Consider the following 17,444-nt stretch of genomic DNA (forward strand, 5'->3'; position numbering starts at 1 on the left):
TAACGTGCACACCGAGGAGAGGAAGGAAATTTTTGAACGAGTTGTTAAAACTGTCGTCGAATATGGGAATAAAGAATTCCCAGAGGAAAAAGAACGGAGCATCCACGGGATATTTCCATATCGTTTTATCAACAGAAAGTTGCAGGAGAGGATAAATTCGAGGGATCTTTCTGCTTTAATCCAAGATTCACAAAAGATAAGTCCGGATTCTTCTTGTTCAAGAAGAAACAAAGGATTATCCAAAGGTTATTTCCATATCGATCGACGAAACTCGAAGAGAAAACGGGAGGAGGAGATCCAAGGGAGGAGCTCCAGATAATTCCAAATTCTCGATTCACAAAAGATAATAATTTCAGAAAGAAATTAGGAGAGGATCCAGAAAGTTTAACTCTAGATCCAAAAGATAATTCCAAAGGAAGAAAAGGTCCTTGAAAGATTCTTTTTGCCTCTAGAATTTGCTGGAAGGAACGGAGGAGGAATCCTTTCCACGTCGTTCTATCAATCGAAACTCGCAGAAGAAACGGGGAACAGGGATCCAAGGATCTTGGCTAAAGGCTTGAAAATGGCATTGAGAATGCGTTAATAAGAAATCGAGGAGGGCTTACGAAAGACTTTTTCCCCACCCGTGGATTTGACGGCAAAGCGTGAAACGAGAGAGAAGCTTTTTCTTCTTCTTTCTCCGTGGTGCACGACTCGACCACCACGGTGACTTTACCGAGCGAGCCGAACTTTTTCTCCCCTCCTCTCGCTTTATACACCGTGCGCAAATATTTGTTTTCCGTTAAGAGCGTTCGCTCGCGAGAAAATTCGACGGAGGCGGGAGTGAAAAACAGCCGAGGCAAAACTCTCGACTCGCCATTCTCGTCCCTTTCCCCCCTCTCCTTCTAAGCTAATACGACCGATCGATAATTCGTTCGAATCCGTTCGAAGTTACCGACCGATATAGCAATGATATTCCTCTCTCAGTAAAGGAAGAAGAGTGGACGAATTGGATCGGTAGATTTAATTTCTATTCGCTCGTTGGAAATCGATCCTCATGAATTTTCATAACCAATTCATCTCTCGAGTTCTTTCGAATTGAAAAAATTCGCGTGGTCGCGTTTGAAACCACGGTGTGGCGGTAGGGAGAATCGCCTCGTCTTCTAGTAATTTCGTTCGTTCGAGGAGTGGGGAGAGGAGGAGGAGAAGCTGGTCGTTCGGGAGAGTGGGGGGAGAAGAGGGTCGTGTTGCAGATATTCCAAGGGACGACGACGAGAGACGCTAAATAATCGGTCTCGAGAAGAAGATGGAATTAAAAGGAGGGGGAAAGAACAGGGCCGTAAGCCAGGGACAAGTTTATTCGGAAGAAATAGCGTGTACAACGTCGCTATTAAGATCCCCTCTTAGAAGGAAACTCTAATTCAATTAGACGAGGTAAACGAGATTTAAAGAAATACGTCTATTCGATTAAGGAAATTAAAATTAAAAAAGAAATTGGAGATGCTGATTTAAGAACTCTCCGAGAGTCGAGATCGTTTCAAGATCAAGGTTAGTCGAACTTTTCAGATTTTTAGAAAATCGAAGCCGTGCCGTTGTGAAGCCGAGAAAATTAAATTCTTATTAAAACGACAGAATATTATTATATCAAAACAATGGTTGTCGAGTGGACGGGGTATTTGTTATAGAATTTAATTGATCGAAGTCAAAGATGGTCCAAAGAATGACGCGTCCGCTTTTGTTGAACGGTTTTGGAGAGTTTTGTTTCACGGATCCGCGGAAAGAAATAGCTTTGTCCGGTAAAGGAGGAGGAGGGGAGGAGAGGGAGTCTCTTTAACGATTCCACGCGGAGCTTCCTTAATAAAGCTTCCCCGCCTCGCTCTTTTCGCGTGGAACGAATAAATCATCGTTTCGACGACCCATTAAAAACTCTCTAAGAGAGAGAGAGAAAGATAATAAGAAAGGTTCTTATTACTCGGAGAAAAGGAGAAACACACCGGTCGAGCAAAGGAGAGACGTGGAAAATTGCTGACAACTGCAGACAACGTGTCTTAACGATAAGACACTAAGCGCCTTTAATCCTCTTAAAACACGCTTTTGACCGTTTTTGCAACGAGGAAAACGTTGGTAGCGATATACAAGAACACTTTACTATCTTCACTTTATCGCGCATATTTACAATTGATTCTTCGACGATCATTATTAATTCTCGTGTTTATTTTTAACAGAGTTACCGACCGAGTAACAAAAGTCCCTAGATTGTAACTATACTATACGATGACGACTATATATTATACAAGGATTGAAATCCAGTAAAGTATACTGTATTAACCGGTACTTTTTCTGTACTTGGAAGATCGAGATGCACAAAAATGATCCAAAAATCGATCGATAAATTCGTGCAAACTGCGGGAGAAAGCATCTTTTTGCAGGGAAAATTCTTTAAAAAATGGCATTTATCCGTCAACGTCAACGGCAGGGGAGGAACTCACAGTTTGAATTTTGCAATCGTTCGAGGATTCTGTCGATTCGATCCTCGCTCGATTTTCACGAATCGAAATGATAGATGCGGCGAGAATTGGTCGGCCGATGTCATCGAGCAATTTCGGGGAGGAAAAACATTGCGGTCTCCCGGCGAAATGGCGGCTTGATTCGGATCCCTAGGAAATTTATAGACCTTTCGGTATTCGAGGTCGAGAAGAACATTTTCTCGAATCATTTCCATTCGCTCGAGTCAATCGAACGTATCGAAGGAGCAGGAAGAGGTTAATTAAATTGATTAATTGACGACGAAGCGAATATACATTCGTCGCAATTATCGCGTGCGAGTTCATCGATCGTTTATAAATATCGTCTCCCCTCCCCTTGTTCGTTCGTTTCATCTTCGTGCAAATGGAAATTGCATTTGTTCCGAGATGAAATATTAAATCAAAAATTATCCCTTTCAACGATCGATCATTGATATAGGAGAATACGAGGAATACGTTTATTGGAAAAAATAATAAACGCTATTTTGCTATTTCAAATATGTGTGTATATATATATATCTAGTGTCTGTATCGATTTCAATATGATAATACGAACGATTTGGTAACTAGTTTTATATCAACGTCAATGACGCGTATTTTGTGCGAATTTTTGCAATAAAAGATGTATAATTCATAGCTTCAGCCTCCATATTCTTTTAATTTAGACAGCACTATTTTCTTCTTTCATTGTAGTTGAATAAATTGAAAAGTGTTTTATTTATTAGGAACTAGAAAGAATGCATTTCATATCCGTATAATTTAAGACAGGATTATTATTTTCTCCTCTCAGAGTGGTTGAATAAACTGAGAACAAATAATAAACTATTATAAGAGCTAGAAATAATGCTCTCTCAAAGGAAAGGATCTATTTCAAGATAAACTTATACTTGCCTTCAATTTTCATTATTATCTTGGAAAACTTTAAATTTTTAAAAAATATCGACGAGTTATCGGCTTACACAAGTAAAAGTGAATAATATCGTTCAATTTCAAACGCACATCCCTTTTTATTACACTCGAAGAACGCTGTCGAAAATTTCTTATCGACGAGCAGTTACCAACAAACGTCATTTGCAACGCTTGAAACACTCGCGCGTTATAAATATTTTAGAAAACGCCTTTCTGATTCTTTCTCTGGCCACGAATCGAAAGATAAATCCTTAAGAATCGCCTATCAGATATGAGAGCATAAACCAATACAGATTAAACATCAAGCCCCTCTTCTTTGTCCCAATACGATTGTTGGTAAAATTCCTTCCCCATTTCGACGCGAGGCACACGCAGTTTTTCGCAGCAGCGAATATCGATCCGCGAAATTGAAAATGGCCGAGGGAGAGAGAAGGAAGAGGAGAAGAAGGAGAGAGGATGTAGACATCGGCGGTTTGTTTTGGCAGGTTGCCAAACGGGTCGGTCGGCCCAACTTTCCACATTCGAATTTGAACAACGGTCCACGCCAACTTGTTTCCCCCTCGTGGAAAGTCAAACTGTCTTTCGTTTATACGCGTTTATCTCGGATTTCGTGCAAATGATAATCGTATTTTTCGAAGGGGAAGGGAAATTGATTTTACTTCGATCGACGTTTTTGGAAAAATAATTGAGTTTGTGACTCGTAAGAAATGAGAAATTTGACTCTTTTTTTTATCCAGCGCGTTGGAGAATCCTGAAGAAACTCGCGTCCGTTCTAAAGTTTTTGCAAAGTTTTTCAACGATAAACGCCTCGAGATCCTCCCTTTATACGACTCGATAATTTATCGATTCGGATATTAACCTTTTCGCTACCACGGCCGATTATAGTCGCTCTGCATAAGATGCCACTAAGATATATATATAACTATAAGCGACTATAGTCGCTCTGCATAAAATGTCGCGTATTATACGATATGATGAATGATTGAAGTTATGGCAAATCGAGTATTTTTCTTTGGAAACGTAGCATCGATATTTTGTTCTTATCGTCAATTTTTTTTTTTTTCAATAAATACCGTCAAAACAACTCGAATTGCGAGGCATGAACACGGTCACTAACGATCTTTCTCGAGTACCGTGCACATTTTTATGCGTGAAAAGTCGCCAAAAAAGTAACTGGTTAAAGGTTTCGAGTGAAGCCACTCGAAATATAATTACTTGTTGAAATTCGCTGCTACAATTATCATCATGCTTTGAACGATTTTAAATTTATATCGAAGCAATATTTATTCAAATATTATTAGATTTTGCACATCTGTGTCTAACGCAGATGTTACGAACGCAGGTTAATTCTAATTCAAGGGACAATGTTCTTCACCCACGAATCCCTTCAAAAACTCAAAAACTCAAACGGTTCCAGACATTCACCCCATCCCTTCCATTAAGAACATTCGACAAGAACGTGGAAGAAGAGACGAGGACGACCGTGTTCCTTGATTGGTTTTCCAAAAAAAAAAAAAAAAAAAAAAAAGGAAAAATCATCGATCAAAGAGGAGGAACGTGAAAGAGAGAACAAGTCTCTCCGCTTTACTTATACGCATCGACATTGACAGCCATCAAGAAATCCGTTCGAAGTCGTTAAATTGAAATTGAAACTCACTCTCAAATTTTATTATCCCATGAAGTAATTTTATCTCAATTTTTCTTATTTCTCTAGAGAAACAATTATTCCTTTTTAAAAATGGACCTATATAAATAAATTACGATCTATGAAAAATTATTCGTCAATCGATATTGCATGTTAAGAATTCATATACACAATCGTTTCCAAAGTTTCCTGAGAGTCTTGCTTGCCGTATTTCGATTTGACGTAAAAAAATATCAGATGCTTGATGGAACAACTCGAGTAACTGAGAGAATATGAATGATACGTAATATTATATCTCGGTTACTGGGGAAGATCGATATTCTCCGGAAAATAAGGTAGAAGAATGCAAAACTGGACGAGACTGCAACATCGTTCTTCGATCGAGAAATATTTTCGTTGAATTTATTGGGCATGTTGAACGTTGTTTTCCGTCGGTCAGGCAAATTTTTCTCCGATCAAACGATCGATGTCCTGGAGAAATATGCCTTGATATTTTCGTTATATCGTTATATTTCGATCGATGATTCCAGGAAAACTCGATTTTTCTTTTTTTCAATCGAATACTTATTACGAAGGAGTCGATCGAAAGAGATAAAATCAAAATCAAATACCAAATTTCTTAACTCCAACCTGTTTCTGGAACTACATACAGCAATAAAACTGATTTATTACAAAATTCTGTTCTAAACCGATCAAGATTCGAACGGTTCTGAAGTTGGAAAAATTCGAGATTATTAAATAGCTTCGTTCCTGGATTTAACAACAAAATTAATTCATTGCAAAGTTTCTATAGTAAAACCTTTGATCAAGAGCAAAATTCACGTGCTAATAAAGGTATTTATCATTAAATTCGCAAGATTCGAAAGTCCTTGTTCGTTCGAGGTTACAAACGTTCCGATTTCGACAGAGTTCGAACGGTTCTGAAGTTGGAAAAATTCCGCCGAAACGCTCGTAAACTCACTAAAGCGCCCCCTCCATGCTCGTCTCGCGAGATCGCGAGCGTTTGTCACGTGACACGCGAGCGGCCAATCACATCGTGGACCAGCCCCCCCCGATCCAACGAAAATTCCCACGGAATCGAACCGAGGAGCTACGCTGTTCCCGAGAAACTCGAGTGTTCCTGCGAGTGTTCGTAATAATTCTTCTCGAGTGGCGATCGCCGTTGAGATCGGCGCGGTTGGAAAATGTCGTCTCGAGTTCGCGTTCGCGCTCTTCAGCCACGGCAAATCGTTTCCAACGAAACGTACGACTCGAAGGCTTGTTTCAAATTCTTCTCTCAAAAACGACACCGTCCTCGCACCGTCGATTCTACGCGTTGACAAAGCTCGTATCTTTTCACGCGTTAAGAACGATCTCTTGTCGGCAGTTTTTCCATCGCGTAAATTCGATTCGTCGCGACGATCGATATTTGTTTCATTTACGGGTGATAATTAATTTATTGGCGGCAGTGGTTGGATCGAGAGAAATTTCCTTCGATCGTAATTCTCTTCCTCGACGTTCTTCAACGTCTCGTGCGTTCTTTTTCTTTTTTCTTTTTTTTTTTTTTTTTATCGACGAAGATCATGGATCCAACAATTTTATACCGTGTCATCTGTATTCGACACACGATGAATCAAAGTAAGAAGCTCTCGAGCTCTTCCCTTTCGTAATTCAATTTCGTTATTAATATCTTACGAAGCCACCTCCGTTTCTTTCCGTGCACAGCCTCGTGTCAATTTCTCGTGCGAGATTATTTAAACGAGCGTGAAATTTATATCCACTCCTAGAATATACGCTATATTATTAAAACAATCTTTAATTGAAATAACGCTCGATCGATAAATCAGATCCAATTTTAAAAGTTAAGTGGAAGGCGTGGAAAAAATGTCTCGTTACTCTCTCGAAAAAGAAATGCTAATTGGGAGATTTGAACTGGCAGGCTTGTCTTATTATCATTAAAGGCCTAACTTGACTTAAAATGTTAATGGAAGCACAGAAAGACTCGAGATACGATTCGATCAAATATCAAAAGTTTTAACTACTTTGTGAGCGAAAGGATAATAAATTATTATCAAAAATCGAGAAAAATTTCCCGCTTTATCGGCTGTATCGATTTTCGATAAAAAAAAAACGAAAAAAACTTGGTTGCAAAACTTTGTGAAAAATTCAAAATGATTGCTGCTCGTACCGACGACTTGTACTAAACCCAAAAGAAACACCAGGTACACAGACTGGTTTATATAAAAAAAAAAAAAAAAAAAAAAACTCTTCTTCCTCTGTTTCACGTTTCTTCATAAAAATTCATCAACACGAATCGTTTAAATATTACAAAAAAACTCGTTTACGAAATCCATCTTTCGAAATTAAACAAGACAACGATATATATATACACACGAATCGAATAAACAAGATGGCGCGTGTATCGTGATGAGCTTCATTCCTTCCTTATCCTCCGAAAACCCGTACGAGCGGCGGCAGTTTGACGGGGCGAGGAGGGGAGGGAAGGGGCGTCATCGACTTAAACGGGTGATCCCGTTATAAATTCGAGATTTGTTACCCGATCGTTCCATATTTCGTCGGCCGACTGTTCAGGAAGGAGAGGGAGAAAAAGGGCTCGTATCTGTACAGTAACAACATCGTAAATTGCCCGTTGATATATCGCCCGGCCTCGACATTGCGGTGACTCGCGTTATTTGTCGCTTTGAATCCGCGTCACGAGAAATCTTTCTCCTCCTGTGGAAAATCCACTCGATGATTCGATTGTTAATAGAAAAATATACGGATAGAATATATATATATATTTGAAATTTATATTCACTGAAGAAAATGCGCTAGTATATATGTATTTTTGAGTACAATAAGTATATCTGTACGTTTAAGTATGAATGGAATGTATTTTCAAGTTCACGAATCTATGATTATTGAGTTAATAGGAAAATATGGATGGTGTAATATTTATTGAGTTTAATTATTTAATTACCGATTGAGTATTGGTGTATATATTCTTAAGTTCGCGAATATGAATCTATGATTCAGTTAATAAGAAAATATAGAGGTGTAATACATATATATTATTGAGATTTAAATCCCCGTTTGAATTAAGTAAGTATATATGCAACTGTAATAATAGAAACTTAACGAATCGCTTTTAAGATTGGTCGACTCGAGACGCTGGGAGCATTATCGATTGAGCAACCGATCAGTTGGAGTGTTGTACGATACGAGAAAACAGCGATGTTCCAAACAAGCTGTCACAGAGAATAAAAATAATTTAATAACAACTACAAGTTGACACTTGCCCTTATTTCATTAATTTCATGGAAATTTCCTTTCCACGATTCCATTGAAATCCACGTCAAATAATTTCGCCAAAATAAGAAGAATTTTCTCGAAAGGGGGAAAGAAACTCAATTTTAAATTTGTCCCAAGTCTTCTCGATAAAAGGGTTAATCGATTCCAAGTGTTGAAAAGTCACTTGAAACGCTTCGAATTTACCATCCTCGTCGCCCTATTCTAATTGGACGCTCTCTAATTATTTCGTAATTTTCTCGAGTAAGAACAAGTCTCTCGAGAAGAAAAAAAAAAAGGAAAAAAAAGCAGAAATCCGATTTTGCACGATCCGAGTTTCCCAAAGAATTATCGATCCTTGATCGATTCTCAACATAATTTGAAACGTTTAAAAAATTTACCATTCCCTTTCAATCTATTCGTACAATTATTCTAATTATTCGATCGATCGATCGATTCACGACGCTCCTTTTGCGCTCGTAACAGATATTCTCCAAGGAAATGTCCATAATTGTTCCTCGCGCGACCGATTCGCAATATTACATTAAATTATGTCCTCGTGTTCATCGTGATATCTATAATAAGCTTTTAAATTAACTACTGTGACGTATTCAACTGTCAGAGAAACACTATATATAAATACAATGCGTGAAATAAACGTAAAAATGCACCAGTGTCATAAATAATATCGGAGAAATTGCTAGAAAAACACACATTTGTCGTAAAACGAGAATACTCGTTTCCCGTCGGTAACGTATATTTCAATAAAACGAGAATTCTCGTTTCCCGTCGGTAAATGCGTTAATATAAGGGGCTCGAACGAGAGGAAGTAATTTCTCTGAAATACGAAGTGACGACATTATAAATTTTGAATCAATCTTTCGTTCATCTTGTATGATACAAATGTAAAAACGTTTCGATTATATAAATTATCCTCTATCGTACGACACGAAAATTACTGTTCGCTCGCTCAGTCAAGCTTGTGATTCTTCCGGTTTACGGATGGTTGATTGACAGGTTTCCGCTCGGTTTATTATTAATCGATAATTGATTAAACTTGCATTATGCGATCCATTAGAATTTCTATGCACCTCGGAGGAATCTTGCTTGCTTGGTTTCGATAGACGTACAACATCGAAATTTTATCACACTGAATACGAAATAAAATAATAATAATTTCGATCTCTTGATTTTTCTGCTTAAGATCTTGTACAGGTCTGTCGAAATTTTCACCAAGCCAAGATCTTCGATCGAATCGAGGAACATCTCTAATATAAGAAGAAAAGAAAGAAAAGAGGAGTTTATATCATTCTGATGATGAAAATGAAAGATCAGAAGAAGTTCGGATCGAAAATCAGCTTCATATTCTTGAGAGATTTTAAAAAACCAAGAAGTTGAAATCCAATAGGTGATAATCCGTTCGAGAAACCATCCTTCCTCCTTGCATAGTTAAAGCGCAGATGATGGATCGATTCAGCTACGTTCCTGAATTAACCCACCCTAGCCACGTTGTTATCCCATCGTCCAGGAATTTCGACTTACGAAAGTATCGTAGAAAGTGATAGGTTTAACAAGAATAACAAATTATCGTTCGTATTTTATTATAATTATCGATCCGTCATTTTTATGATTCCATAAGAGAGAGATTAAGCAAACGGTTGTTAATTATCGTCGATTGTGATTGTTCAAGCATGAAAATTAAGAGAGGTCATCGATCACCATTGGCTATCAATCGGCCAACCCGGCAGCTAGTCAAGTCGAAATTAAGAGAGGGATTGGCCATCGATTACCACCATCGGTTAGCCATCGAAATTTAAGAGAGTGCGCTGGCTTCCACGATGTATATTTTTACAGAAAAAGAGAGTAGTGTTGACTACTATGAAGCCAGTTGAAATTTCCTTCGATCTCGAATTTGAAAGAAGATCGGAATCTTCGTTTCTCCGACTCGAAAAGTCAGCTGGACGAACGAACGGAGCTTGTCGTTTCTCGACGAATGGGGATGGGAGAGGGGAGCGAGGGAGAAAGGAGGGGGGAAGCGTCGACAGCGCCACGTTGCAAGAGTTCGAGGCAGAAAAGTTGGCAATATTTGACGGATGGAATTGGGTTTATTCGACAAGCGGCGAAACCGGTATTACGGCTACGTTGACGAGTAGTCATACACGAGTAATGCGGTTTACGCTTCGCGTTTCAATTTCTCTTTGACGCGCTATTCGCAAATATAACCTTACTCGACAAATATCCGGATAGATAGACTCGGTTTCAAAGATCCACGCGACGTCATCCCGAATCGATCGATATTCGCACGCTCTAAGATTCTCCAAGAAGAGAAAAGACCTTTATACGCGATTCCCTGCGTAAGCGCACAGTTGTGGAGACGGTCGCGAGTCGAACGACGTTAGGTCGACTCTACTTGCTCGAATCGATTCTACGAGTAATTTGAAACGTTCGATGGTGACTCGTTGAAAATTAATTAATAAGGGTTGATTCTGATGATTTTAATTAAAAATCTAATTTTAGAAATTAAGGAATAGGGATGAAACGTTCGATCGAGAAAGTGTCGCGATGATGACTTCTTGCAAATTAATCGTGGAAAAGATTGATTCTAATGATTTTAATTAAAAATCTAATTTTGGAGAACAAGGAATTTTGATCGAAAAAATAATGGTTCTTGCAAATCAATCGTGAAAGAATTGTTTTTACACGTGTTCGATTGAAAAAGTGATGATGACTTCTTGCAAATTAATTCTGCAAACAATAAAATTTAATTTTGGAGATTAAGGGATAGGAATGACACGTTTGATCGAAAAAGTAATGGTTACTTCTTGCAAATTAATCGTGAAAAGGGTTAATGATACGTATATTAAGTGATTTAATTTAAAAATTTAATTTTAGAAATTAAGGGAACAGGGATGAAATACTTAATTGAAAAAGTGATTTCTTACAAATAATAAAGAGTTAACTCTAATGACACGTATTAAACGATTTAAAAATCTAATTTCAGAGATTAAGGGATGAAATAAGAATTGAAAAAGTAACTATCGTCAGCGATTTGGACGATGAGATAAGTATAAATCCACAATTTCTCATTTTACGATTCTGACTCGTTTCACCAAACTTCCCTTCTATTCATTTAATACCATTCATTAATAATTATTTTATATTTTATATTATTTCTTGACAAATTTTCGAAACTACTATTTATATCATTATTCTATTCTTGACAGAAGTTTCTTGACTTCGTTTCTTGACAGAAACAAATTTAGAATCCAACTCGACACTTTTTGAAACACGTCGAGTACAAAGTTTCCATCCACAAGATTTTCTTCCTGCTCGTCCATCGAATCTGCGCAAAATCACGTAAATAAATACTCTCCAATCTTTAGCAACAGACTCTCGCTTAAGTTAAATTAACGCAATTTAGTAACGTGTGATCGTGTCATTTACACGAATATGAAGTACACTCGACGAGAGAGAGAGAGAGAGAGAGAGAGAGAGAGAGAGAGAGAGAGAGAGATCGAGGATATCGAGATCGATGGAACATGCACCGAACTTTCAAAGGAGCGTGTTTACCAGAAGCAAATGGGCGAGTTTGTTTTGGAAATCGAAATCTCTTTGCCTTCCTTCCGAAAAGCGGATTTCCCTTGCCACGCACGGCGTGCAAACCAACTCGCATCTTTCCTCCTCTTCCATAATAAAACTTAGATTTCTTCTTGAAAGCTCGATCGTTGAGGAAACCTCCGTCGCAAACAATGAAAAATCTAGGAAGGAAATTAAGAAGGGAGAGACGGGGAGATCGGTCGTCGTTGAATTCTTCCATGTTTTATTTATCTTTATCGATTCAATGGATGGCGGGGAAGAGAATTTATTCGAGTGAAAAAGCAGTGACTTTCAAGATTGTCAGCGGGAAGAGATCGTTTCGAAAAGGACAATTCGGCGACCTTCTAGTTTCAATATTTATGATTCAACAGTTTGCGTCCTCTTCTTCTTTTTCTTCCTTCTTTGAAAGCGACATTGAGGAAAAGAGAATAAATAGAAGGAAAGAGAAGGATTCTTACTTGTTCGTTAATGTCTTACCTTTTTTCAAACAATCGAATTCGTATCACCTTATACCCTCGTCGAACTCAAAAACAAAATTTGATTTTAATCGCAATTTTTACAAATATATTTCAAGCATTGTTCGCTCGAATACTTGACAAGAAAGGAAAAAAAAAAAAAAAAAAGGATCATAAACTACATATATTCGACGTTTATTAAACGAAAGATAATAGGGAGAATCGATGGCCGAGAGAGAGAGAGAGAGAAACGCCGCGTAAAAAGTTGGACGGAGATCGGATGGGATATTCGGTTGGGCAAGCTTGTTGTGTACGCGCGGGCGGGCGTATATGTAGATACGGGTGTGTATACAACGTGTGCTTTTTAAAACGATGCACGATAGGCATCGCGGGCCGGTTGGTCGACCGCAACAACATTTGCAAAGTCGGCAGGGATCATTGTTTCCCTGCAACGCGTTTTTATCCGCCCGATGCGCATCGGTTAACGTTAATTTCCACTTTCTGATTCTCCCCACTCCTCCACGCGCGCCTCGCTGCGCGCGCATCGGTTCCGCCAACGGTTTTTTCCACTACCAAAGTTCTCGACAACACAACGTGCGCGCGGATTCGCGGGACGAGATGTTTCGCGCGTGCAACCGACCCAACCGACCACTCCCGGCGGTTTGGCAAGAGGAAAGAGAAAAGGTTCTGAATTTTTTAATTATTCCAACCAGAGGTGGTTTTCCTTCCTTCCGTGAAACGCGGATTCTTTGAATTACCCAGTTTTTTTGAGGGGGAGGGTGGTTTAATATGCGCTTCGCGGAATTTTTGGGTGAAGAAGTTTGGGTTTGGAAGATTAATGACATATACATTTTATCGTACATGTTTTCAACGTACGTAAGATGAAAAGGATTGAAAGCACGAATTAAAAATTATTTACTCCTCTCCAGTTTGTACTTGAACAAAGTAGAAATAAAAAGTTTATAACGTTGATACGGTTTACAATTGAGTTTATACAATTTCTTCTTTTTTTTTTTTTAAATAGAATATTCAATTATATTAAGATACAATTGAAGAATTTTGAACGAAATAGAAAATAAAAAGTTTATAAAAGTTGTATTTATATATATATATATGTTTCTTTGATACAGTTTTCTTTATAAGTTGCAGGGATAATTTGTGCAAAATACGGGAAAAACACGAAACGGACGGAGAGAAAGTTTCCAATTAGCGAATGGATAGGGAGAAAATTACTTTGCCGAGAATTAACGAGACGATAAAGACCTAGCGTAATGAGCAGATAATCAACAGCCTCGGTATACATCGGCAACAGAGAGATTCTAATTAACGAAAGATGAACGTGACCATTTTGAATCTGAACAAATTGCGCGCGTGGCCAAACCCAATAAACAGTATTATGCACCTATGAAAAAGAATCGAGTCGTAATTAAACGTATAATATAAAGTTAAAAATGGTTTCATCATCGTTCAACATTGAATTGAAAATTAATGTTAAAAAAATTTAGGGAAGAAAAAGAGATTATCTTCAATAGCATTTTTCAATCATCTCGATAAAATTTCGAAAATTAAATTAATTTCTAAGAAAATAAAAAAAAAATATCTTCCCTTTTTTTTTTGACGAGGGAAATTTCGTGGACGAGCGGCTCTGCGGTAATCTCCTCTTCTGCAATAAGTTTTCATAAAGTTACCGCTTCTATTTGGTGACGAGCTCAATGGACAAGAAGGAAATCCCTCCTTATCGTGTAAGCGTTGGTTGTATAAATTGTGAGTCCGCTTACCGTGCAACAGTATCGAGAAGAAGAAAATGCAGATGATCTTGGCCAGAGCCTTGGCGCACCTCCCGTTCCCGCCGTACCATAAATCCATTCGTAGCGCCTTCACGGTCCATCGTTTCCGGTACATTTCGCGATACCAGGCCTCAAAGTCGTGCCAGCTCGAGTGGAGCGATGAATCTTTTCTGCCGGCAACAAAACAGAGATACACTTGCCATTGTCGAAATTGTGAACAAAAGTCAACTCAATGAACAATTTTCCTTTCGATGATATCTATCTTCGAATAGATTTCGAGAATTGTTTCTATTAATTATCACGATAATTCGTCGAATTATTTTACAAAGCGTGGAAAGTAAATCGATAAGTTTCGTAAAATTTTGATTTCACTCGTTTATAATTTTCTATTCAAATTATAAATTTTCGATCACCTCATATCTTTGATTAACTATTCATGATGGGATACGATAATGTCCAATTTGCCTATTTGCAGATGCCAAATATCATTACGCAACACAATCGAACAAGCATTTGCGTAATAGGAATCGTATAGATTACAATATGTACGATAATAATATTTGTTATGTAATTTGTAGATTTGGGCGGGGAATTGTAGGCACAAAAGCGACGCGATGGCAATTTCAGAATGTTTACAATTTCGATTATCTAGTCGAATTTATCATCGTTGCGTATTACGTGTCAATAATCGAGCCTTTATTATAAGCAAATTGACAATCATTTCCACGTTGGCAACGGTGATACAGATATCGAATAATTATATTCTTTGCTTAGATTTTAAAGAATTACGACGAATTTTTTGATAAAATGCTTGTTTTTTTTCGACACCGAAATCGAGATCCTGCACGATATCGTGATTCCGAATTAGGATCACTCGATCGTAGGTTTATAATTGGTAGGATTAATTGCGTGCAGGTGCATTGCGACGCTTGATGTACTAATTTTGCACTTCGTCGAATGCGTGGATTTCGCTTCAATTTCAGGCTTTCCTGGAATCGAATTCGTTCGTCAAATATAAATTCCAAATTTATTACGCTTATTGACTCGATTCTTCTCTTTGATGTGAACTTTGATGATCGCTGCACGCGTCAATTTTGAAAATGAAATTTGCACAGACAAAGATAAATAAGAATTTTGTTTGAATCGAAAATTTGAATTGTATATAAGCGGAATAATAATTTCATCCAAATAAATTCAAATTTTATTACTTTCCTTGTCTTCTTTCCGAAAATTTTCTTCTTAAATTCTTTTTCTATAAATTCTGAATAAAATTGTTGTCATTGTATATAGAGATGGTTTTAAAATTTTCCTAGCCGATCGAAAGAGATTTTAATTAGCAGCAACTGATATATTCTAGTCAAGCAGGGTCAGTAATTTTCGTGAAAAAATTTAATGGAAATTATGCAAACTAATGCAAATATAATGAAAACGCGTCAGTGTTGTCACGGTTGGATCAACGAACTATAGCGAACAACTGAGCAATCATTATACAGTGATTTAGAAATACACGTCAATATTTCGAGAATTTACATATTATTATTACACTAGTTATTAATAATATACATATATAACAAAGTGCAAAGCGTTGGCTGAATCCAGTAGTATATATATCAAACGCATAATAAAAAACGTACCCTAGTCGTCGTGTCACCAGTTGTCGACTCGATAAAAGGTGTCTATTGCATTCGTGTCGAAGCCACGCGTTCCTTTCTTCTCCGCTGCATTTCCCTCGTTTTTTCCCAACCCGCCTCGTTGAAAATTGACGCCGAGAAATTCATTCTCGCACTTCATCGAGCATCCACCGTCTCCGAATAAGCATGCTCCACCTTCAATCAACGTTATATTCGGCCGACATATCTTTCCTTCTTCAACGAAACACTACTCAACCAATCACGAATTGCGCTATTTAACGTTAGAACCCGTCATGGAAAACCACGCACTGAAATGGATCGGCGAAAAAACGTTCGCAGCTAATTCGCGGTCGATTGAGATCAGCGTCATTACTGGAACAATGAATTTTTTAAAATAATCTCGATCTAATAAGTTTTTGTCTCGTAAATATTTAATACACTTGTTAGATTATGCAGTTATTTTTTCATGAATCCTTTAATCGAATCGTCGCACTACTTTTAACATATCACGAACTAACAAAAACACGATTAATCAATTACAAAATCACTTGCAGAAATGGTCGACAGTTATTCACAATAATTCTCTACTCTCACATAACCTAACTTTTTTCTAAATCCGTTCTAAACGAAAAATCAACTCCTCGAAACACTTCCTTTCATCGAAACACTTTTTCTTCGACTCTTTTCACGTCGGACCGGGTACAACTTTCACACGAATCGAGGCATCCCTTGCGAATCGAATTTCCACGTGACAAGCTTGTGCATTTTGCGCGGCGGTGCGGTAATTACGAACATTCGCCTCGCGCAATCACGAGTCTACCCGCTGATGCTTCTCCTTAAGTGCCACTCATTCGTCATTGGGCACGCACACTCCGTTCCTCGTGAGCCACGTTTCGTCGCGTGTGTGTACACGCATGGGCAATACCGCGAGGACCACCGGTGGTGGAGCGACTGAAACGAAATAGTCGCGCCACGTCGAGGCGACAGAGAGGAGAACAGAGATGGGCATGATGGTATACGAAGTAAGGAAGGAAGGAAGGAAGGAAGGAAGGAAGGAGGGAGGGAGAGAGAGAGAGAGAGAGAGAGAGGAAAGTATGGAGGTTAAGTGGTGGTCAGAGAGGGGAGGAAGAAACTCGGTAAGATGGATAGACGAATAAGTGGACGATCGAAAAGAGCAGGTGGGAGTGAACGATGTCCGAGAAAGAGTCGAGAGAGAAAAAAAAAGAGGAAGAGGAGAAAGAGTGGCGCGTAAAGGGATCCGTGAGAGCGAAATGCTGCCGTGGTGAAGACCGCGATCCAACTGCGCCCGCGCTTAGCCAGATATCAGCCCCCAACCACCGGCGTCGACTCTCTTACCCCTCTCTCCTCCGCCTCTGTCCGCTTCACTCCGCTCTACACTGGCGACCACGTTGCCAGTGGTGGCTAACGCCAGTCGATAGCATGTTGCTATTATTATTGCGATGATCGACGCCTTGACTATTATTACCGTCGTATCCGTTGCCTGTTAAATTCGATAGTGCGATTCCTTGTTACGATCAAACTACTGTTCTGTGCCGCCATATGATAGTCCGTTATGACTCGAATTGACCGAGATTCGACGTTCGAATATTCCTTTCCACCGATATTTGCACTCTACGTGACAATATCCG

General features: G+C 38.5%; 1 protein-coding gene and 1 long non-coding RNA gene across 3 annotated transcripts in view; one reads left to right on the plus strand and one right to left on the minus strand.

Moving 5' to 3' along the window:
- Positions 1-17,104, minus strand: part of LOC100866381 (zwei Ig domain protein zig-8) — a 71,804-nt gene extending 54,700 nt beyond the window's left edge. Inside the window, exons 1-2 of one of the 2 annotated variants that reach the window (XM_086911095.1) lie at positions 15,799-17,104; positions 14,156-14,334 (exon numbers count right to left, since the gene is read on the minus strand). In XM_086911095.1, the coding sequence (XP_086767221.1) occupies positions 14,156-14,279 (124 nt within the window). In that variant the 5' untranslated portion in view covers positions 14,280-14,334; positions 15,799-17,104. The remainder of the gene's footprint in view (positions 1-14,155; positions 14,335-15,798) is intronic. The other variant, XM_086911096.1, reaches the window with a different exon arrangement.
- LOC147657195 (uncharacterized) lies at positions 6,153-8,324 on the plus strand. Its single transcript, XR_015292946.1, has 2 exons — positions 6,153-6,675; positions 8,191-8,324. It is a non-coding gene; the product is annotated as an uncharacterized LOC147657195 (long non-coding RNA).
- Positions 17,105-17,444: the final 340 nt, after the last annotated feature.

The sequence above is a fragment of the Apis florea genome, unplaced genomic scaffold (assembly GCF_048593485.1).
Source record: "Apis florea isolate Af1SG1 unplaced genomic scaffold, ASM4859348v1 contig_3203_pilon, whole genome shotgun sequence".
Taxonomy (NCBI): Eukaryota; Metazoa; Arthropoda; class Insecta; order Hymenoptera; family Apidae; genus Apis; species Apis florea.